Genomic DNA, 24,363 nt, shown 5'->3' with positions numbered 1-24,363 from the left:
CATATATCATACTGGATTGAAAATGTTCGACAGTCATAATAGGAACTCTGTGTACTATTTATTTACAGAAAATGTAATGACATAGCACGGTAAATATCGTCAAAACTGTAACCTTCTTATATTGCTAATTGGCAACTCAAAGCTCTAGCTGAGACAACCAACACAACAGCTTCTTGCAGATCACTGTGTCTCGGCAATACTATCAAACTTGAATCATTAACGGATGGAACATAATAAGACATTCTTCATTTTCTCTTCACACATCTCACACATCTAAAATCTGAAAGCACCGTATTCAGGATGAATTCATCGTAAGAAAACACAAGTGGTATTTCATCTTGATCGCATGAATGATGCAAAATCTGATAAGTAAAAACAGGTATAAAGAATTAAATGCTTCTCTCTTCACAGTTACTCATAATTCCTGTGTTTTATATTATTGATTTCAGGAAAAGATGATTTAGTTGTACAATTAATACTGAATCCTATGGTATGACCAAAACTTTCCTATCTTGTGCAAAGATGAGATGCATGAAAAAATATATACATATTGCTAGTTTTCTAAGCTACAGATGAAAATATGTGACACTGAGCGAGCTGCCTACCTCCTGGTAACAGCAAATCAGAGGCCGCCAAACAAACATCTCATAGGCACACGGCTCACCTAAAAGTCTACCTTAAGTGAACCGACTATACCTTCAGTGTGGTTCTTGCAAACAGCTCGCGTACTAAGACTCAGATTCTAAATGGGGTGTCGCATATTAGTGAATAAAGCAATATGAACCACGTAATATGGTTAAGGCCCATACTGCATTAGACATATCTGCTAAAAAATTAAACAGCTAGCCATCTCTTTAAAGTTGGAAGTGAATACTGATGTACAACTTCACAGCTTTGTGACTTTTTGTCAGACATGAAATTTCATTCTCTTATGAAATTTTGGATATAATACATTTTTAAGTAGATCTCTTACACTCAGTGTCAAGTGTAAAGTACATTTATACAGTGGACCCCAAGATTGTGGTTCAGCAATCGCAGATTCAGTACTTTGGGGGGTTTTCTGTGGAAAAGATCCCTAAACATATTGCGGAAAATTCACTGTTTCACAGATTTTTTCACAGAGCAATATTCACTAATTACTACATTTTCCTTTTATTTTTATGAATTAATAAATTTTTTGATAAAAGAATGAATTTACTCATTTACAAATACCAATATTAATGTAAACAGCCAAATATCAATCAAACGTTAAAAGTAAAGCACTTAATATTGATTTATCATCCTCCTAATATATGTACTCAATAAAATAAACCATGTTCACCCCCTACCTCTCTCTCTCTCTCTTTCCATGACGACATAGTACTATTGGTTGAAGGAGTGGGAAATAACCAATGACAATAAAGGTTGTAGCTCGATGCTTTGTGCGTACTGTCCACAGTGTATGAGTTTTATTTTTCTCTTTCTCAATGTTAACATGTAGTATCTCTTTTGGTAAGATTAATTTATTTACTAAGTTTCAAATATTAACAAGTATGCAAAGACAGCAAAATATCAATTACGTTACATGAAAATCCCTTAATATCGACAGATGAAACGCCATCAAGAAGCATCAGACAAGCTTTTCCTTCTTCTTGATTCTTGCCTTAATGTGTGGGTTAGGTCCCCTCTTCTTGACACAGATGGCACTTTGAAATTAAGTACATAAAACCCAGTCAGAGTTTAATCTTATTTAGTGAACGATATTGGTGAGCAATGCCATTCCTTATTTGTCATATATTATGTAATCACTTCCTATGCCTATCTTTGTAAAGACATCGAACTATCTAAGTACAATTTACATACCAGTAAGTTAATTTGCATGTTTGGCTAAATGTGTATGGGGGAGTTACATAAGAATGCTAGGTTAGTTCTTGACTCTTTGCACTGAGCAAATACCAGCGAGATTTAAGGTAAACATAAATTGATTTTGTGGACCATTTTGAGATATTGGAGATTATAATTTCACCACAGTAATAATGTTTCTTCTGGTCCTTCGAACTGGATGAATGATCATCATAGCCTAACTTTTCTTGGTTCTTGTTTGCATAAACCAGTTGGCTATCATTACAGCAGAGCCTAAACTTGTTTACATTCGTGTGGGCTAGGCAAAAATTTTGTTATTATTTGGATTCAGTCATTACTTGTGTTTACCTAACACAACTTTTCAGTAACTTAACTTATTTAGCCCAATTTTACCCTTTTTGTCTCCATTTTTCAGACCAAATAATTTGATACAGCCTGTTCATTATATTTATGTAAATTGCAAAGAACTTTGTTTACATTATTACAATAATGCATTTTAAGTATTATTAACCAATTTGGAATTTGCTAATATTTATTTTCAAGTTACTGTATTTAATTTGCGTATTACAATTTATTTAGGGTGGCCCCAGTAAGTTTTGAGCTCAACCTTATTTGACCTTTGTTATCAGCTGCATATTTATTTGTGGAATTGCTTCTAACCTAAGGTGTTTGGCTACCTTTTGGCTATTTGTAACAGCTTTTGCCTTTGGTTTTTAGCCCATTTTGACTGTATGATCAGTCTTTTGCTGTTGGCTTTGTTAGCCTTTTGGTTTGGCTTGTTTAGCCTCTTAGTTTTGGCTCTTGGTTTTGCCTATGCTCCATATTGAAGTTTTAAAATTTTGCTAGTAAATCATAATTCATTATCTGTATCATGGCAACTTTTAAGATTATTGATCCCTCACTTAGTGGGTATAAGGGAGCTGTTACTACAGCACTATGTCGTTACAAAAGCGGTGGAACAAATATTTGGATTTATGGGATTTATGCTGATACGTGGCTGGTGCTGGTAGGTATGGTAATGAGGATGGAGACAGAGACACAGAATTTTGGCTTGAACATCAGCACAAAGAAGAGAAGAGCAAGATCATGGTTGTGAGTAAGGATGATGATTGGGTGCACATGGAGGATATGACAATCAGAGGACAGGAACTCAAGCAAGTTGAGAAGTTTGTTTACTTGGGAAGTGTGGTAACAGCAGACGGGAGGCAAATTGAAGATATACAAAGAAGAAAACTAGGAGCAGCAAGAGCTTTTGAGGTTCAGAGAAAAAATATTTGGTCAAGACATGAAATCAGCTTGAGAACTAAGATGAGAATATTCAATGCAGTAGTACTACCAGTCCTGATGTATGGCTCGTCCACCTGGGCACTGACAAGAACAGAGGAGAAAAGGTTGGATGCTTTTGAGATGAAGCTGCTGAGAAGGATACTTGGCAATAAATGGGAGGATTATGTTAGAAATGAAGACATCAGGGTGAGTTTGAGGCAAAAGCCAGTCAGTACCAGGTTGATGAGGGGAAGGCTGAAATGGTTTGGACATGTTGAGAGGATGGATGGGAATAGAGACCCCATGAGAGCACTGAGAGGAGTACAAATAGGAAGAAGACCGCTGGGTAGACCAAGAACGAGGTGGATAGACATAATTGTCAGGGATCTTGAGGATGAAATCCAAAACTTAGAGGAAGCAAGGGAAATGGCTTGGGATAGAGACAGGTGGAGAGGAACTGTATCAGCCTTATGCCACTGGCCAGTGGCGGGAAGATAAAGGTAAGGGATCAATATAACTCAGAGAGAGATTCTTTGAGTGATGATGAGTTTGATGCACTTGATAAGAATCAAGCACAATATGAAGTTTCGTATAATACAGAGACCAATAAATTATTAGATGTTTTAGATCAAATACAGAGCGCAGTTCCTGGAATTTCAATCCTGTTCCGACAAAACAGAGTGCCAAGGTACGCTTACCTGAAGTAAAGATTAACAGCTGTGATGGAAAGGTATAAGAATGGCAAACTTGGTGGGACAGTTTCTGTTTATTAGTTCATGATTGTAAGGATATGAACAAGGTACTGAAAATGACATACCTTATGTCATGTTTGAAAGGTAAAGCATAGTTGTCTCAGGATTTCAGGTCACAGACTAAGATTATGATGACGCTATTGCAGCTTTGCAAGATGGATTCACTAACCCAGAGAAAGAATTACGAAGACTCTTCAACACTGTTACTGATTTACAGTCTTCCCATTGGCTTATTGCTATTCTATTACAGAGCAAGTTGCCAACAGGTAGAGATGCTTATTTTTCAGAAATTTCAGACTAAATATTTTACAGTTGATCATGTCAGCACAGGTCTTGCCGACCACCTGGAATTTACAGTCTGATAGTGATAAATTTCCACAGGACAGTGGCAAATCCCAAGTTAGAGATAAAGTAAAATTCTCCAACCAGACAACGCAGGTATCTACAGATATGACTCAAATTGTGTTCATCAGATAGTCACAGGTCCAGACAGTGCTCAAAGTAAGCTGATGCAACTTTCCAAAGAAGTAGGTTGGTAGATATGGGGCAATGTTCTAGATGTTTAAGAAATAAGTATAATGGGAGGTGTTTGTAACCTGTTAAATGCTTTATCTGTAATAAGACTATGTTCATAATGAAGTTTTTTGCTATAGCAATTTTGGAGGCAAGTTGCAAAGTGAGGTGAAATCAGATAGTAGTGTAAAGTCAGATAAGCAAGTTAACAGTACAAGCATTGAAGTTAAGAGTGTAGTTTCAAGTGCAAAGAGTACTTGAAACTTTAGGTACGGCTCAGGTCAAGGTATCTAATGATGATAATTCCAAGTCAGATTATGTTCACTGCATTTTCGATCCTGGATTGCAGATTTCATTTATTACTTCAAGATTAGCTAAGGCACTATACAACTATAGACCGCTGAGAGTCAACAACTTGTTTTGCAAGGTTTTCAATCCCAGCCAAAGGAGGGACAATTTGATATTGTGACACCTCTAATTTCTTTAGGTAGGAAGATGAGAGTTGTAATTGTTGATGAGGTACCAAGTAGTATTTCTGCATCTGGCATGCATAAGATTTATCAAATTCTGCAGGGTAAAGGAATTAAAACTAGATATGAAGTTTCATCTGACCCTGTTTCATTCAGGGATTGAATTAATTCTGAGTTGTGATTATTTCGCTGATTTTGTCAGTTGTGTTACCAAGTATGGAGGTGTTAGATTGTTTGAGACACCTGGTGGTTGCATTCTGTTTGGTCAGATTCCCTCGCAAATTTCTAATAACCGGAAAACTTTCATTAAGACAACTGTTGTTGTTTGCAGATTTACTACTAATATTTTTCCTCTTCATGTTACTGATTCGATTGAAGAGAATAATAAACAAGTTCATAAATTATGGGAATTACAATTGATAGGCATCAATCCAACTGCCCCGTCTGTAGATGATTGTATCTACAGAAAGTGCGCAATAGTGTTGAGTATCAAAATGGACAGTATTTCGTTCGTCTTCCCTGGAAAGAAAATTGCCCTCCTTTGCCCAACAACTATAGAATGGCTTTAAGTAATGTATTTATTAAGGAAAAATTTATCTAAGGTTCCTGGACATTTGGATGCATACCATAATATCATTCAGGATCAGTTAAAACAGAATTTTATTGAGAAGGTTCCTGATGCAGTAGTTGGTGCTAATACACATTACATTCCGCATCATGGGGTGCTTAAAGACTCAGACACTACCCCCTTAAGGATAGCGCATAATTGCAGTGCTCGAGATGGAAAGGATAATCCTTCTCTCAATGACTGTTTGATCAAAGGACCCTCCCTGACAGAGAAGTTAGGTGACGTTTTGGTAAAGTTTAGTCAATGATTTTGCATTTGGTGTAGATATTAGCAAGGCCTTTTTGCAGGTAGGCCTGCAGAATGTTGATCAAGATTTTGTTAGATTTCTGTGGTTCTGAGATCCGCTGGACCCAGAAGCAGGTTCAGACTCTTATAGATTTGCTAGTGTGCTCTTTGGTAGCACATCATCTCCATTTTTGTTGATGGCAACACTTGACTATCATTTGAGTAGGTCAGGTACCCCCCTTCAAGAATTTAATTGCCAAATCTTTTTATGTTGATAATCTTCAGGGTAGTAGTATGTCTAATGAAATAGAATTATTAAAAGTGTTTTACGCTGACGCTAACAAGCAACTGAGGAGTGCCACTATGCCCCTCAGGACTTGGGTAACTAACAATGAGAAAGTTAAAACTAAAATCGAAGAAGATAACAGTGGTTATGTTGTTCCTACCACTATTTCAGTTCCTGGATTGAACTGTGATGTCAACTTAGTCTGAAGTTGGCCAATACATTTGTACCAGAAGTAATCACAAAATGCAATTTACTTCGTTTGGTCTCAACTATTTTTTATCCACTAGGATTCCTTTGTCCAGTAATCATAAGGGGTAAAATCCTTATTTGAGTACCTTGCAAGGTTGCAACTCTAGGAGTATGCTATGTTTTGCACATATTTTGTGACAGCTCAACCAAAGCTTATGGTTGTGCAGCCTATTTGGTAGGATATAGAGAAAGCAATCTTAAGGCGAAAGCTAAGGCTGCCCCCTTAAAGCAAAACCTCTTCCACAATTGTTGTTTGTTTGTATGGTATTTTCACGTTGCATGGAACCAGTGGTTATTCAGCAACGGGACCAACGGCTTACATGACTTCTGAACCATGTCGAGAGTGAACTTCTATCACCAGAAATACACATCTCTGACCCCTCAATGGAATGCCCGAGAACTTCCACAATTGGAACTGACTTCAATTTGGTTAGGAAAGGAACTAATTAGCCAACTACATTCATGAAGTTTTAAGTGATATTAATATTTCAAGAACCGTAATTTGGTCTGATAATGAAGATACAATTCAATGGATCAGAAACAATAATTCCAAAATTACTTATGTCAAGAACAGTGTGGCTGAGATCAGAGAAGTTAAAGACTTTGAGTCAAATTCTTGATGGTTTAAAGTTCCTGCTTGGGTACCATGAGAAGTTTGCGGCTCTGTCAAAGGGATGAAAATGTAGTTTATGAGAAAAATTGATCCAATTAAGGTTGAATGTTTGAAGTTAATAAAGGTTCTTCTTTGGAGATTTTCATGATAAGGAAATACTATGTATTTCAGTTTCTGAAAAAATTGTTACTCAAAATATGACCCCATTCGAGTGACAAAGATAACTTTCCAGATCCAGCAGCTTATTAGCTGAGATATTATCTACTTACTAATTTCAAAGAAACTTTTACTTGACTGCTCCATTCTGAGAATCCCGTTTCTATTGAATTTAAGAGCTTGTATGATCTTTTGCAGAAACCACATAGCTTGTCTGCCGAATGCACTGATTTGATTTAGGACTTGGGTCTATATTTTGATCCATCCATTGGACTGATGAGGTCAAAAGGTCGCCTCCAGCATGCTGATATTGCTATGAATTACAAATACCCTGTACTAGTACAACCATGAGAACATTTAACTAACCTTTTCATTCTCAAGGCACATAGGTATAATTTACACGGAGTACAGGAAACTCTTGCTACTATTCATCGACATCTTTGGATCCCCAAGGGAAGGCAAGCAGTATGCAAAGTCATCAGAAAACGTGTTATCTCCAGGAAATTTTAAGGTATACCCTGTGTTTACTCTGGTCCCCCTTCTTTACCTTTACTTAAGAGTTGTTTTGAACAGACCATTTGAGAATGTAGGTGTTGATCATATTATTCTGAGCCTATTGTCATACAAAGACTGAAGATAATGAGCCAAGGAAGGTTTATATCTGCTTGTTTACTTGTGTAGCTACAAGAGCAGTTTCACCTAGATGTGGTATTATATATGACAGCAGAATCATACTTATAAATTTCAGATCATGGGACAAACTTTAAAGCAATTGCCAAGTTTCTTGAGGAAATATCTAGTGATTCTCAAATACAAGAATATTTTAGTAATCATGGTATTGCTTGGAAATTCATTGCTCCCAGAGCACCTTGGCAAGGTGGCTTCTATGAGAGGATGATTAAGGTTGTTAAGAATTGTTACTGAATAAGCAATTTTCCTTATTATCTTGTATCATTTCCAAGTTAGAGAAGGACTGGAAGAATGAATATATAGTTTCCTTAAGAGAGTGCCATTATGGTTCTTATAGACCTAGAGAACTAAATAATCTTAAAGTTGGGGATGTTGTTTTGGTCCAAGTTGAATCTCCAAGAAGTGAGTGGCTAAGGAAATGCCTCATCACCCTGGTCAAATAATTGAAATGTCTTCAACATGCTAGCAAAAGAGCTACATTATAGAGGAGAGCACTCATAAAATAAGCAGCTCTATAAGTCAAGTTTAGTTTTTATGAGAGAAATCACCTTCGTTTTTTTTTTTTTTTTTTTTTTTTTTTTTGTGTTGTTAGACTGAGAATGTCATAAAGCAACACAGTTAATTTACATTTCCCTTAAAAGAAAAGCGTTAATTTCTTTATCGTTAACTTTACTGTAGATTTATTGTGAGTTACTAATTAATAATTACTAATTATTATTTTTCAATTGTAAATATTTTTTTGCCTGTTTTACATGAGACAAGATCTTCCTTCTTCTTTATTTCTGCCTTAACATGTGGGTTAGGCCCCCTCTTCTTGACACAGATGGCAATTTGAAAGGATGTTCATAAAACCCGCTTTGAGTTTAATCTTATTTAGTGAACAATAATGGTGAGCAATGCCATTCTTTATTCGTTATGTATTACGAAATATCTTCCTGTGCCTATCTTCATGAAGACATTGAACTATCTAAGTATCATTTATGACACTGAACTATCTGAGTATCTTATATATAAGTTAATTTGCATGTTTGGCCAAATGTGTATGGGGGTATGGGGGAGTTATAGTATAAGAACGCTAAGTTAGTTCCTGTCTCTTTGTGGTAAGCGAAAACCAGCATGATTTAAGGTAAACATAAATTGATTTCTTTGTTTTGGAATTTAATTCCAGCACCTTAAATTTCTACCTTTGTCACCTTCTTAGAGAAAATCATGAGCTGTGGACCATTTTGAGCTATCGGAGATTATAATTTCATCACACCTGCGATTGGCTCTTCTAATCCTTGCAACCAATCACGTGTCCCGAGCCAATCAGTACTGAGGCAACATATCCTTGATCTATACCCTGCTGTGTGAGATTTGCTACTTCTAACCCTTCCAGCTAATAACAGAGAGAGAAAAATGTCAATAACACAGTATATCTCTCACATAGATATTTTGCTGTTTACATTTATATTAATATTTTAAAATGAGTAAATCACTTACTTATCTTACAAACCTACCTTTCCTTGATGCTGATTGGATTGAAATAGGCAGTTACATATTAAGTGGCTTTTCAGTAATCGTGGGGGTTGGGGTTCCTAACCCCTGCGAATCTGGGGGTGTCGACTGTCCTAGCTTAGGCTATAAACTATGAGGCACAGCTTTTAGCTGTAAGATATCTAGGATATATTCAAATGCAGGCTATAATATGGTTTGTTCCTTATCACACTTTATCAGAAAGCCAGAGCTTGCCAGCATTTAATAAGTGAGGTATTCTTGTATTTAATTTTGTTGAAATTTAATTATGCTTTTACAAACTAAGACCTCAATGGTTTTGGTATTTTTAAGCTGCATGCCAAGTCAATGAGTACATATCACTTTATCTTGGAAGGCAGGATGAAGAGCTATCTTGATAAATTTACTGAAATACCATTCAAGAGGTTATTATTCATATTACAATCTTTGTAATCACAATCTATGTCTGAGAACTAGATACTTGTGAAATAGTACACAGTCCAAATGAAAATCTTATAAAGTATATTACACTCACTTCAACTTTCTTTTAAGGTACTGAGCATAAGGGGAGTTTTGAATGTTACGTTCTAACTGACTTTGAAGTGGCCATAGGAGTCCTTTAACTTGTTCTAGAGAATCCCTTCCTTCTTCTGATTCTGTCAAACTTAATAACACCTGAAAAAAAATGAAAATCTAACAAATGTTTCCAAAAATTAAAAATTAATATTTTCAAAAAGAAATATTTATATAATGCAAAATTAATTTTGTCTATACAAACCCAATTAATTTTGTCTTTACAAACCCATTACTTTTAATTGGCCTCTTGTTCGTCAGTGCAATCCTCATACACTAACCCTCGCAGGTTAGTGTAGGAGTCCGAAAGTGGACTGGTTTGCCACATGAAAGAACCATCAACTTTCTCTGTATCTCTGAACCTGGACAATCAGGCAATAGCATAATTTGCATTCCTACATGACTGGAACAAATGGAGAATTATCCACAGTACATTTTTCCTTAACTGTCCCAGTTTTCAAAAGCTTTGAACAATCTACTGTACTAGCTTTCAATGGAACCACTTCTTACCAGCCATGATATTAGCCAAATAGTCATTGGTTCCTTATTTCTTCAACAGGCAAGAGACTAGATTCCTTTGCCGTCCATTGTTCTATCCCAGACAGGAGGAGGAGAAGATGCCCATGGATTCTCCTTCATCGTGACCTTCACATGGAATTTTAAATCTAGTCTACTGTGAAGATTATTTGCCTAACATTGCAAGGTACCACTGCAAAAACTACAGACTTCTATCCAACATACCAATCTGTATGGAAAACACTGTAGGATAACCTCTACACTGGAAGCCCAGTTGAAATCTGTTAAAAGTTTTAAATTTTTTATCTTTTGAGGTCAAGCACCTTGCTATTTCAACAATTATGGCACACAAGGCAGCACTGGCAGAACCCTTGGCTTATGGTTTTGGAATCGATTCTAATACAGAAAAATTATAATTTTTAATCAATTTGTACTTTTCATAGCTAACAAACCTGAAGTCTTAACAATAAGATAATCTTCTAGCGCCAGCTGGAAAAAAGTTAAAACAATCAAAGATCGTAGAGCAAGGAATATGTGGCATTTGGCAATTCATGATTATACGAGGTGAAAGATAGTCACCAACCAGGCTTGGTCCCTCATGACGCATCAGTATTTCTTCCAACCCAAGACATGAGAGGGGCCGCTAGAGGTGGGCAGTAAGCAATAAGACCTCAGGTTTGTTAGCTATGAAAAGTACAAATTGATTAAAAATTTGTCATTTGTTCATACGCGGAACAAATCTCTGGTCTTAACAATAGGATAGACTTACACTTGAAAGGAGGTAAAGTGCCCTCAACTAGCTGGGGGTTCAGCCCATCTGACCAACCTTCCTAGAAGGTCGAGTTCTAAAGAAGGGGGTCTGAGCCCGTGAGAGTATAGAGAAGAGAATATCTAAAAGCTCAAACTGCTGAGTTTAACACAAGGTGATATGACCAGATTCATTGCATTCAAGGAGGGAAAAGAGAACTCTGTTCAAGTAACAAATCATGTAGGCCAAAGGGGTTTGTCCCCACTCTTCCCTCTCCTTGCTAGAGAGTGAAGTACATGCTACTGTGCAGCAGATTTGTCTACTGTATAGAAACAAAACAAATAGCTACAACCAGTATGGCTACCACACTCACCTGTATCAGACCAGTTCCAGCAAAAGATGTGTCTATTCTTTGACCTGCCCATAAGGGAAAAAGAGAAAGAAGGAGACCAACTAACTCACTCATTCTCTCTTCCACACAACCAGGGGCACTGGACAAGCTACACAACTTGTTGGGCAGCCACCACCGGACCAAGGGAAAAAGTGTCCAAGAACCTATGGGCAATGTCCTTTAGGTAAAAGGAAGTGAATTTAGTTTGCCTGAGCCAAGAAACAGCATTCAGAATCCTATGAACAAACAAGTTCTTCTTCAATGCCAGTGAGGAACTTAAACCTATGACGTCATGCACTCTAGCATGCACAGACTCGGAGCTAGAACAATCAGGCGGGGAATACGCCTGATTACTCACCTCACGTAGCCAGAATGAAATTGTGTTCTTGGACACTTCCCTACTGGAAGGGATGCTTTCTATAATTCATCCCCCAACATCATGCCAGCCACTGTAAAAGGATCCAAAGTACCCCTGCAGTTATCTTGGACAGTTTCAATTTCTTTGAGATAATGTGATGCAAAGACAGTCTTACACCTCTAGAGGGTCATTTGCAATATGGGAGAAGAGAAATTACATTTAAAAGCCATGGACGTGGCTACGGATCTTATTTCATGAGCTTTCACTTTACACAAAGGGAAACTGTCCTCTCCTATAGGAATGAACTTCTGAAATAAGATCCCTAAGGAAGAATACCAGGGCATTCTTTGAAAGAGTCCATGTGGGATTCCAAACAGAACACCATAATGATGACAGGGGAACCAGCATTTTTGCTGACCTGTGAAGAACTCTCATGGGACATAAAACTCTCTCTTGGTTGCTTGGACCTACAATTTTTGACAAGCTCTTAATCATGAAAGTGCACGGCCAAGGATTAGAGATTGACTCGTTTTTGGCTAAGAAGCCTAGAGAAAATGAGCATACTGCATTCCCTCCTGAAAAACCCACCTTTTCATCAAGTGTAGATTTCACTAACCCTTTTAGAGGTAGCTAATGTTACTAGGGAAAGGGTTTTCTTAGTAAGATCTCTGGGAGAGATAGTATCTAATGGTTCAAAACATGAGCCTCATAACCATTTTAAGGCAATATTGAAATTCCAGGGAACCACTGCCACTTCCTTTTGTCTTGTCGTATCAAAGGATTTAATCAAGTCCAACAAATCCTGGTTGGAGGATAAATCTATCCCTCTACACCTGAAAACTGATCTCAACATGGCTCTATACCCTTTAATAGTTGATGTGGCCAAATCTTTTATATTCTTCAAAAATAGCAGAAAATCTGCTATTTCATTTAAAGATGTCTGAGAAGACAATACCCTGTTTTCTCTGTACCATGTCCTAAACGTGGTCTACTTGGCTTGGTATACCCTTTCAGAAGAAAACTGCAACTGGTGATAGCTTGTGCAGCTGACTGAGTTTCCCCTAAATGAACCTTTTCCATAGAATGGTACAATTTAGATCTGCCCACAGCCAGAGTTCTTTTGCTGTCTCATGAAGAGAGAACGAGTAAGTTCCCCTTGATTCCTTATGTACGAAAGGGCAATCGAATTGTCCGAGTGTCTCATTATGACTTTGCCTGCTATTTCTTCCTTGAAATGTTGAAGGCCCAGTTGAACCACCTTCAACTCTTTGACATTTATGTGGCAATTCTCTTGTTCCTGAGACCAATTCCCCAAGACTTTGCTGTCCCCCAGGGACGCTCCTCAACCTAGATTCGACACGTCTGAATAGAATTCTAGGTTTGGGTTCACTGGAAGGAGGGATTTTCCTTCTGACAGTCTGCTCTTTACCTCTCACCAATGTAAGTCTTTATTTCTGGAGTCACAGGAAAAATGATTGAGTCCGGGAATACCTTTCTGTCCCAGTTGGCTCCTAGATAAAACTGGAGAGGTCTCAAATGCAATCTGCCCAGATGAACAAACTGTTCCAGCGACGATAATGTTCCCAGTAGACTTATCCATGCGTTTGTGGAACAGTGATTTAAGTAAAGAAATTTTTTTACCATTTCCAGACATGATTCTATTCTTTTCTTATCATTAAGCACAACTCTCGGTTTAACATAAGAGATTTTTTGTTCTCGTTGGGCTCGAAGAAGCCAATTATCCAAGTACCGTAGGGATATTCTTATGTACTCCCAACAGATGCAGCCATTTCACTAGAGGTGCGATAACTCTTATGAAAACTTGTGTTGCTGTTGACAGACCAAAATACATTGCTCGGAATTAAAAACTTTGTTTCCGTAGACAAACCTCAGGAATTTCCTTGATTCCTAGTGAATAGGAATGTGAAAGTATGCGTCCTCCATGTCTATGGATGTCATCCAATCTCCCAGGCAAATGGATAACAGAACAGACTGGTTTGTCTCCATCTTGAATTCTGTCTTTAAAACGAAGACATTCAATGTGCTTACATCAAGGAGGGGTCTCCAGCCCCCAATGCTTTTGGCACCACAAACAGGCAATTGTAAAAGCCTGGATAGTTCAAGTCTACTATTTCCTCCATCACTCCTTTTTCTAGGAGACATGTAATTCCTCTTGAGAAGGATAAAGCCCTCTCTGAGTCTTTGGAGTAGGCTACTAAGGGCACTGGAGAGTTCAATAAAGGTGACCTTTTGTTGAATGGGATCCGATATCCCTCTCTCAAGATGTTGATTATCTAAGGCTCTGCTCCTCTCTCCCCCCCCCATTTCTCCCAGAAAAGGAGGAGCCTGACCCCTACTGGAGTTCGAAGGACATGCAGATCACTTGGGTCCTGCGGACTTCGAGAAAGACAAAAATCTACCTCCAGAGCAAAACCCAGAGAAGGCCCTTTGGCGGCTGCCATGAAAGGGACATGACTGACGAGGAGACATTGTCTTAGTCAGAGTAGACGAAACTACTTTGGGACATCTAGAAGACTGAATGAGAAGGTCCTGAGTGCTCTTCTTCTGGGGATCCAACAAAATCCTCAGAACTATATCTTGTGGGAACAGATGTTGCTTGTCCAGGGGCGAGAACAGAAGAGCCGATTTCTGCAAGGGTGTTACACCATTAGAAGTATAGGAACACCACAGTTCCCTTTTCTTTAGAATCCCCACAGTATATAAGGAAACTAGTGCCAGATAACCATCCGACTCCCCTATCAATGCATGACAGGACTCCCAACCAGTCTGAAGAAAGCTCATTGGAAAGATTGAGACATTCCCTAATCTTACGGGCAAGAGCTCCTACCACCTAGTCAAGGAAATTAAATACCTCAAATACTTTAAACATACTTTTCAAGAGGTAAGCCTTCTCCGAGTAGCTAAACATAACTTTACTGCATGAAAAGCAGATCTTCTTCTGGCATCTACCAGTCTGGAGAAGTTCCCTTGGGAGGAGGCAGAAACTCCCAAAGGAGGAGCTTCTACGACATAATACCAATGTGTTCTCTTATTATTCTAGTAGATGAAAAGCAAAAGATGGCTTTGCTCTGATCCATCTTCTCCAAAAGCCAGGCGTCAATGTCTTTCAGGGTTTTCTGGGAAGATACATACAGCACTAAATTAGGAAGCAAGGCAGGATCCTGTACTTGTGCTCCCATAAGAAAAATAGAAGCAGGCGCATAAGGAACTGCTGGAGAAAGGTCAGAAAAATTAGAAAGGTACTCCAGCATAGATGAACACGCTGAAGAACAAGAATCCTGATTCTCATCCCCTTCCTCCTCCAAGGAAAGAGGAGACAAGGCTGAAACTGGTGGTTGAACTGGTTCAGCAGAGGGGGCAACAAACAAGCCGTGGGCAGACCCCACTGACCTCCATTAAGTTTGACTCCTCCCAGGTGCTGGGGAGTATGTCATTGACCTTGGCCTAGGAGAATCGGCAGGCACTTGCACTAAGTGCCTCTGGGCACTCCACTAACACAGCATCAACACTGGGAGCAACCATACACTCTGAAACACACTTATCATCCAGCAGGACCTTTACAGAAAAAGCTAATTGAGAGAGAGATTCGGCTATAGATTCAAACTTCCTATCAATCCTACTCTCAAGACTGGAAATGGTGTTGGGCTTGGAATTAAGGGAACTGGGTAAAGGAGCAGGCACAGACTGAGAACTGGGAACAGGGTCAATAGCATTGATATCATCACCAATAATATCATCCTGATGGGATTCCTGGCTAACTAAAGCTTTGCTAATCCACCTAGCCATCGCCTTTCTTTCCTTATCCTTTTCCAGTTTACATAAGTATAATTTCAAGATCTTCCATTTATTAAAGTCCCAATCTTTACTTTCATCACATTTTATGTCCAGTAAACAAACTTGTCCTCTACAATCTGTGCAAATAATGGGCGAATCATAAGATTCCTTAGTCAGACGAGTATTGTAGCCCTTGCTGCAATACCTAATACAGGAACTATTCAAGTCCGACATACTAAGTTCAAGTAAAAAATTGTCATTATCGGTAAACTAACAATCGCCAACAAATTGTCAAAATCATCTATAATAGAGCCTAATTCTATCTAACTATACCAAAAGGCAAAGGCAATACAAAATCAAAATACTTCACCAAAACGATGAGGATGTAACAAGGATAGAACGAATTCCCAAAATTCAGCTGGAGCTAACAGTTAATCAACAACCATCAGCCAGCAGAAACAAACTGAAGCTCTGTTTGCTAGTTGTTCCTCTAGCCTAAAAAGTGGGTGGGGCTCGTCACCTAGCCGCTAAAAATAGTGTAACTCATGAATTTTCAAAATTCTATATAATTCTATATAATTACTGGGCAAGGTACTTAACCCTTAAATGCCGAAGGGGTATAATAAAAATCTTCTCCCGTATGCCGAGGGGGTCTCGGAGTGAGCGCCGAAGCGGAAAAAATATTTTTTTTTTTTTAAATTACAGCCCACTTAGTTTTCAAGATTAAGAGTTCATTTTTGGCTCCAATTTTTGTCATTGCCTGAAGTTTAGTATGCAACCATCAGAAATGAAAAAAAAAAATCATTATCATATATAAATAATGCGATATATGATAGCGCGAAAACAAAATTTCATATATAATTGTATTCAAATCACACTGAGCAAAACGGTTAAAGCTAACCAAGTTAATTTTTTTTTGTATTGTACACTAAATTGCAATCATTTTGGTATATAACACATTGTAAAACAATCAAAGCAACTCAGAGAAAATATTATCACAAAATGATGCATGAATTCGTAACGAGGGGACGTAAAATTTTTTTTTTTTTCAAAAATTCACCATAAATCTAAATATTGTTCTAGAGACTTCCAATTTGTTTCAAAATGAAGATAAATGATTGAATATTACTATACTGTAAGAGTTTTAGCTTACAATTGCAGTTTTTTACCATTTCGGATGAGTTAAAGTTGACCAAATGTCAAATTTTTTTAAATATTTTTTTATATGCAAATATTTCAAAAATGAGAAAAGCTACAACCTTCAATTATTTTCTGTTGTATTCTACATGAAATTGCACACATTTTCATACATAAATCTCTATGAAACGCCTAATATGAAACGGAGCAAATATTTTGAGAATGCGACACGCATTTCGGAGATTTGCGGCGGAGAATCTGCACGCGGAGGGAAGGAAAGTTTTTTTTTTTTTTTTTTACAAATTCACCATAAATCTAAATATTGTGCTAGAGACTTCAAATTTGTTTCAAAATGAAGATAAATGACTGAATATTACTAGACTGTAAGAGTTTTAGCTTACAATTGCGTTTTTCGACTATTTTGGTAGAGTCAAAGTTGACCGAACATGGTTTTTTCTATTTATCGTGATTTATATGCAAATATTTCGAAAATGAGAAAAGCTACAACCTTCAATAATTTTTGGTTGTATTCTACATAAAATTGCGCACATTTTCATATATAAAACTTTACGTAAAGGCTAATTTAAAATGGTGCAAACATTACGACAATCGCGCATATGATTTTTTCGGAAGAGTTACCACGCGGACGAAAGGAATTTTTTTTTTTCAGAAATTCACCATAAATCGAAATATTGTGCTAGAGACTTCCAATTTGTTGCAAAATAAAGGTAAATGATTGAATATTACTAGAATATAAGTGTTTTAGCTTACAATTGCGTTTTTCAACCATTTCGGTAAAGTCAAAGTTGACCGAAAGTTGAAATTTTGGCACTTATCGTTATTTATATGAAAATATTTCAAAACTGATAAAAGCTACAATCATGAGTATTTTTTTTTGTATTCTACATGAAGTTGCGCACATTTTCATATATAATACTCCATGTAACGGCTAATTTTAAATGGTGCAAAAATTATGTCAAAGTGACGAAATAATGGCAACGGGTTCGTGGTAGTGGTCTCACTCACCCGTTTCCATACCGACACTCCTTTTTATTAGAGTGAGCGATTCAGTTATACTGACTTTACCTTTGATTTTATTTTCTCTGGTATGTGTTAGCTCATTTACCCTAGAAATAATGGTCTAAAGGATTATTTCACAGGGCGACACGAACCCATCGCCCAGAAATAGATTTTTCCTACGTCAAAATCCCTTTTTTAGTGCAATAAGAAAGAAATTCGTGCTTGCGCACCTGCATAACGATTGTAAACAAAACAACACCTTGATCAGTGAACTCCCAGCATCCCCCAAGGCGCGTGATTCAAAAGTTTTCGGCTAGTAGGCCTCTTAAGTATTTTTCTGTGAATTTAAAAAAAAAAAATTTCTATGTCGACGTACAATACGTCCAATCGGCACCTGACAGACAATTTACCTCGACGTAAAATATGTCCAATAGGCATTTAAGGGTTAATTAAAATTGTTAGTTCCATTCTCCAGTCTTTTACACTGCAAAGGCAGCTCCTGCAAGGTTTCACATTATTTGGTCCCTGAATAAGGTTCTTAAACTCCTGTCATCCCTTCAATTTATGAGCCCAATACAACTACAACTCATATGCTGCAAAAGGCAGTCTTCTTGACTGCTTTGGCATCAGAATCTCGGATTAGCGTACTGGGCTCTCTTAGACAAGGACAACAGTTCACCACTCATACACCTAGTTGTCATGTGCTGTAGCCTCCTGGCCTATCATTCCTGGCCAAGAGTGAGGACCTTTATAAAGGGTAAATCTCTTTTCTGATGAAGAAACTCAGTATTTCATATGAAATATTATGCATGGTTCAAGCACTTAAGGTTTACCTAGATATCACAACAAACATCCCAGATGGTCCTATATTTCCTACACTTTAGCACAAACCACTCTCTCTAAATGGCACCAATAAAAAGGCAGACCCTCACTCCTTTTTGTATTTTGCATAGCATCCAAAAGGTGAATACTATATTGTTAACTTTTTTCGGAAATGTTTCCTTCAAAGAAATCTTTTTGAGTGTACTGAGCAGTTATTAACCCTTACTGGATGGACATGATCATATAAGGAACTACATATACTAACAGGTTTTGAACAAACGCTGTACTAACTCAATTGAGTGTTAATATTACGTGCCAAACAGTTTGGATGAATTTAGTGGGAAAGAGGTTCACATCACTCCAATGGGCCATTAATGATTTATGGCGACTCTAGTCGCTAAGTAATAGAGGACAGAGGTTTCATAACTTCAAAGGCCTATAAATTTACTAAGGGCAACTTTTAGACTGGCTCGTGTCAGCTCAGTGTTTGTGGCATCTCATGAATCAGTTGTGTTCTTGACTTGGAGTAGGCATGTTGTGCTTCTCTCTCTCACATGACTTCTTTTTGTAAATTTGCTCAAAAATATACCCAAGGATTGCTGTTGGTTTTGGTTCTTATGTTTTATTATAGTATGTTAGTTAAATTCTAATTTTGCATAGATATATTAGGAAAAAACATACCTAATAAAAAAAAGTTACTGCATCTTCGATCTCAGTAAATCTATGTATGTAAATATTTTACAAATACACTCAGAATTTGTTGATTTTAGTTCTTATCCGATATGATATTGTGTAAGTTGTAGTTATCATTTTGCAAAATAAAATAAATAATTTGAAAAAACATGTATAACTAGGTAAAACTTGATATTGCCTTGTGACAGAAGACCAAAAAGGGGTTGTAAACAGTCTTTTTCAACTTCCCATGGAAGGTAAGGAGAATTTTTTAGAATTTTTTAGAATTTTTTCCTTACACCATATCCCTTTGCATGTCTTCCTCTTTCCATTGATGTGTATTTTTTCTTAGACTGGCCGACCTCAAAGTTTGCCCAGTCTGGGATCCTGCATAGTTTTTCTAGTCTGGCTATTAAGGGTAAATATTTACCCATCCCACAGTACATTCCTCAACCTGTGAGGGCACAATAATCCTGTAGCCAAACCCAAATTATCTAGGTAAGTCAATGTAAAACCACAATGGTTTACGTGTCTCTGGACCCTAATGGGTATCTGAAATAAAGAAAATGGTTGATAACATGTGACTTTACCTTGAATAAAAAAATTCCTGAAACTCTATTGCCATGAGAGTAGTAGTCATGTTGGGTATTGCTGGGGAAGGTGCAATAATCCTGCAGCCAGACCCACAAAGAATATGTATGTACATACTATATTGGTTTGTGTAGTTTTTTTATTGCCAAACTGTTTGGGTATCCAGAATGGTTGATAACCTGTGAGTTTTCTGGACCAAAAATTAATCTGGATTGTTGGGATTTATTCATTAGAAGCTAAGCCATTTCATCACCTGTCAATTTCTTTTGTAAGCCCTTTTGAGGATGAACAGAAGCTTTACTATGAGCAAAACAGGTTTTGATGTAGGAAAAACCTATTTCTGGTAGCTGTTGTGATTCCTCAAAACCTACCCACTCTCCTCATGAAAAAGCATGGGACTGGGGAACTACCTTACACAGACATGGTGTGTAATGAAGATGGCACAGACTTATGTTGTTGTCACACCTGTGTCAGTGAGACAGTGAAAGCTGAGGCAGTCATTGTAGGACAAGAGATAGGGACCTCCTGTCCTGAATCCTTTATATTCTATTACTGTGGCAACAAGCATTATTCTTGCCATGACCAACTACTATACAAGATTTCTTTATACGTAATTGGTTGGTTTGTCTTATGAAGTCTTGGGGGGACCACAGCAGTGTAACTCTCATATACTCTAACTTGATGGTCTCTTCAGAAGGGACCACACCTGGAAGAACCTGGAGATTATGGTGCCCACAGCATTGTGACTGTGGGCATTCAGAATTATGAACAAACATACATAGTAACCAAGACATGCAAGAGGGAGATGAAGGGAAGACAAAACCAGGTCATAACTATGGCTAAGGGTGTACTAGGTGTACTATCAGTGAGAACTGGCTTGAAGCCATCTATACAATACACCAATGATCAACTAAAAGACCTTGGGGGGTGGGGTCCACAAAGAAAACCATTTTGTAAAGGGACCAATCTCGATAAAAAAAACCTTATATCTATAAAACCTCTTGAAATAGAGTGGGAAGAGAAGTCAATGCTAAATGCCCTAAGGATCACAGAAAAGTAATGTTTGACGTGATCTCTAAATACAGTATAAAAAAAGTAAAAAGATAAAACTTGCTGAAGAAAAAATATCCCCATCTCAGAACTCAGTCATTAAACCAATGCACTTGGCAGACGGATCAATGATGGGCCATTGAAAGATACCTGCACTCTTCATATCTGAACTACAAGGACACCCCAAACAAACACGAAGAAAATCCCATAATGGGAGCTTGATGCGGTCAACATTGAACGAGCAGGAAAGGTGATTGTGCTAGAAAAAAGAAAGAATAAGAGGAACAACCATAAAATGAACAGAAGTCACAGAGGAAATTCCATCAGAGGTGACAATACAGATGCATCCAAAATTATGATTCTTCAACTAACGATTCAATTTTATGCTAGCAATACCAAGAGCACAAGTTAACTAAAACTTTGAATTTCAAATTTTCCCAGGCGTGCAAAGCTGGATACAATAATCTCGCTCAAACACAAGGCAACCTGTTCTCTCAATCTGCCACCACCTACTCTATGTTGTTCTTTATTGCTACTACTTCAACATACTTCTATACTCAAGTTCTGTTGAAGTATCCATGATGTCCACGAAATGCCATTTGTGTCCACTGCTACTAGTGAGCAAAAGAAAAAGGCAATTACTCTTGAGGAGAAACTGAAGATGATAATCAACCACCATGAGAGTTTCAAGGACTTTGGCAAACAATGATCTCAATCATCTTCAAGGATAATCAATAATGCAGCACTGATGATAGTTTATACTGTATAGGCAAAATAACTCATTCAGTATCTGAACATTCCTCACAGAAAAAAATTAAAAACCTACAATCCTAATATTGTGCACTGTCAGTTGCAAATGGTGAAGTGAAAGGCACTGTTATACTGTACTGTTAAAAAACTTCAAAAAGGTGTTCAAATGTTTTTTATCTGATCTTGTCACTTTATATTACTGTACCACTTCATCATGATATATTCATTACAGGTTGAACTTCCCTAATTTGGTATTCTGTGGTTCATAACATTTTTTGTCAACATTGCTGTTTTTGTCACTTTGATGGCTTTAATCTCTTCAATGTAATACGTATAGCAATAATAAAATTAGTATTGAGCCTTCTTGTCATTATCTTCTCAATTACTATACGTATTTGAGTAATTTTTCACCTTCTTTTGGGAAATAAGTGTTTTTCCTGGGAACATTTGAATTTTCACACTTCCATTACAATGTTTGCATCTCCCTCTATTTTGATACTTAAATAGTTTGCCCTGGGGACGTAAGGATATTTTTGACCTAGGATATATTTGCTTAGCAATAGGTTTCACAGAAACTAACCCAAACATAACTAGGAGGGCACCCATGGATCAGGTGGTTCAAGCTGCAATACAATAGGTGACTGAGGAGCTCCTCTAATGTGACTTCCTCAGCTTTTGAGGGTAATGACAGTGGAACCTCTACCTAAGAGCTGCACCTCAACAAGAAGCCACCATATAGCAAATACAGGCAGAGGCCCAGATGATAAAAGATAACAATCCACTGGCATCTCCCAAGACACGGTAAATGTGCAGGGCAACAAGTAAGCTGAAGCATTATAACATCAAACAATGCAAGACACCAAAAGTTACATTGTTTTTTACCACACAACAGCAGAAAGAATCCCATAAGAATGAGGAGCAGAACCCAAAATAAAAGTGTCTCCAGGCTCTCTCCTGCATTGCCTGAAAGAACAAACAAATGAAAAATATCCATAATGCTCCATCATCTGGGTTGGAGACTGAATATAGGTCCAAATTGTTGTAGGGAGGAACCACCAATAATACCAAATCAGAACAGCATAAGACAAACTTGAAACCTGCTCAAAGCACTGACAGGTAGATTGTAAGACGCAAAACAAATATAATTGAGAGGCGAGACCCAGAAGGAAAAAGCTCGCATACAGCCTCTTCTTCATTAGACTGAAGGTAGAAATTGGATGCTATGTGCCCTGGTGAAGGAAAATGCTGCCACATGCTACCTTACACACATACAGGAATGTCTGACGATGCAGAAGCTATCCAATACAAAGGTACATTACTGTAAATCAAAGCATAAAAGCACACAGGACAGGGAACTACATTGGCAAAAGGCAGAATTTAAAGTAAACATGAGGATTTTGCAAACAAATAAGTTATAAGTACAGAATGCAAGAAAAGGAAAGTGAGATTAAGTAACTTTTTACAAGGAAGTCATTAAAGCAAACAATCAAAGGCATGCAGAATAATTTCAAATTCATCTTATTACACTGGAAAATATCAGTAGTATGTGTATACATAAAATGTAATCACAGAACAATCCACAAAGTTACGTAAGCCAAAGAAAACGTGCGTCTGAATGTTAGGGGATACTTAAGAATAACAGTTGTCAGCTCGTGCATAATTTTGCAACATGACTTTGAAATTATATTAGGGTGTTCTGGGATGATATTTTGAGGGATATTTTTGTTTTAACTGTTAACATAGGCAGTTATAGGCATTTTAGGGGTGTACATAGCCTACTTAGTAACAGTAGTAGGAGAGTACTGTAATGTAAGGTTACTCGAGTGTTTTGGGATGATGGTTTGGGATGTATTTTTTTTTTTAAATTGTTTTAGTATGATAATTTAAGGTATAATTTTGTTTTAACTATCAAATTAAGCAGTGAAATGTTAAAATACACAGTTATAAGCATTTTAGTTTAAGGGGTACATACTGGGTATTTGGCATTTCCGTGGCAGGTTCTGGAACTTATTCCCGCATAAAAATGGGGGAGCACTGCCTGAATTAAACCAAAATAAAGACTGGTTACAATAAGGTACACCAACCCCCCCAAAATGGCCATAAATGGAGGGGAGGGGCATTGGAATGTTACTAATTGCAAAAGCACCTTCACTAAGGCAAAAGCACCTATTGACGTATCAGACTTGGGTCTTGAAGTTGACTACAGGCAGTCCCTGGTTATTGGTGGGGGTTCCGTTCCCAACACCGTGATGATACTAAAAATCGGCACCAAAAATTCAGTTATCATTGTTGCTGGACAAGCACCATAAAACCAGATAACTTATAACCGAGGCCACCGATACCTGGGGACTGGCTGTATCTTGCCATACTTACCAACTTCATACTGCCTCATCACTTTGATCATAAAATCATGTTTGGTCAAGCAGTAAATGTCAAGTTCTGGCATTTGCAGAATGTTATTCATCTATTCGGCTTGGTGAATGTGATTTCCAACAGCCCTAACACAGCAATGGTTTGTCATCATCATTAACCTCAGACAATTGTGATGGAAACAATGGCTGCAAACATCTTCCTCTAATTCAAATCAGAGACCTGTTCTTTAACACTGAGACATTCAAAAAATTTTTCCTCCATTTCCTTTTTGATATTACAGCTCATCAGACCCACAAAGTTCTGGGCTCCAGAGTCAGTCAAATCCACCTCAACCTCGGTGCATTCAGAGCCATTTTGAGGAATTTGCCACTGGAGTAACACTT

The 24,363-nt window shown here is 37.6% G+C and overlaps 1 protein-coding gene across 1 annotated transcript in view; it reads right to left on the bottom strand.

Moving 5' to 3' along the window:
• Window positions 1-24,363, bottom strand: part of LOC135223630 (son of sevenless homolog 2-like) — a 547,573-nt gene that overhangs the window by 428,785 nt on the left and 94,425 nt on the right. Inside the window, 1 exon segment of the mRNA XM_064262244.1 lies at window positions 9,720-9,859. Coding sequence (XP_064118314.1) covers window positions 9,720-9,859 — 140 coding nt within the window.

The sequence above is a fragment of the Macrobrachium nipponense genome, chromosome 10, assembly GCF_015104395.2.
Source record: "Macrobrachium nipponense isolate FS-2020 chromosome 10, ASM1510439v2, whole genome shotgun sequence".
Taxonomy (NCBI): Eukaryota; Metazoa; Arthropoda; class Malacostraca; order Decapoda; family Palaemonidae; genus Macrobrachium; species Macrobrachium nipponense.
The sequence above is the reverse complement of the archived record's forward strand: the minus strand, read 5'-3'. Positions and strand labels throughout refer to the sequence as shown.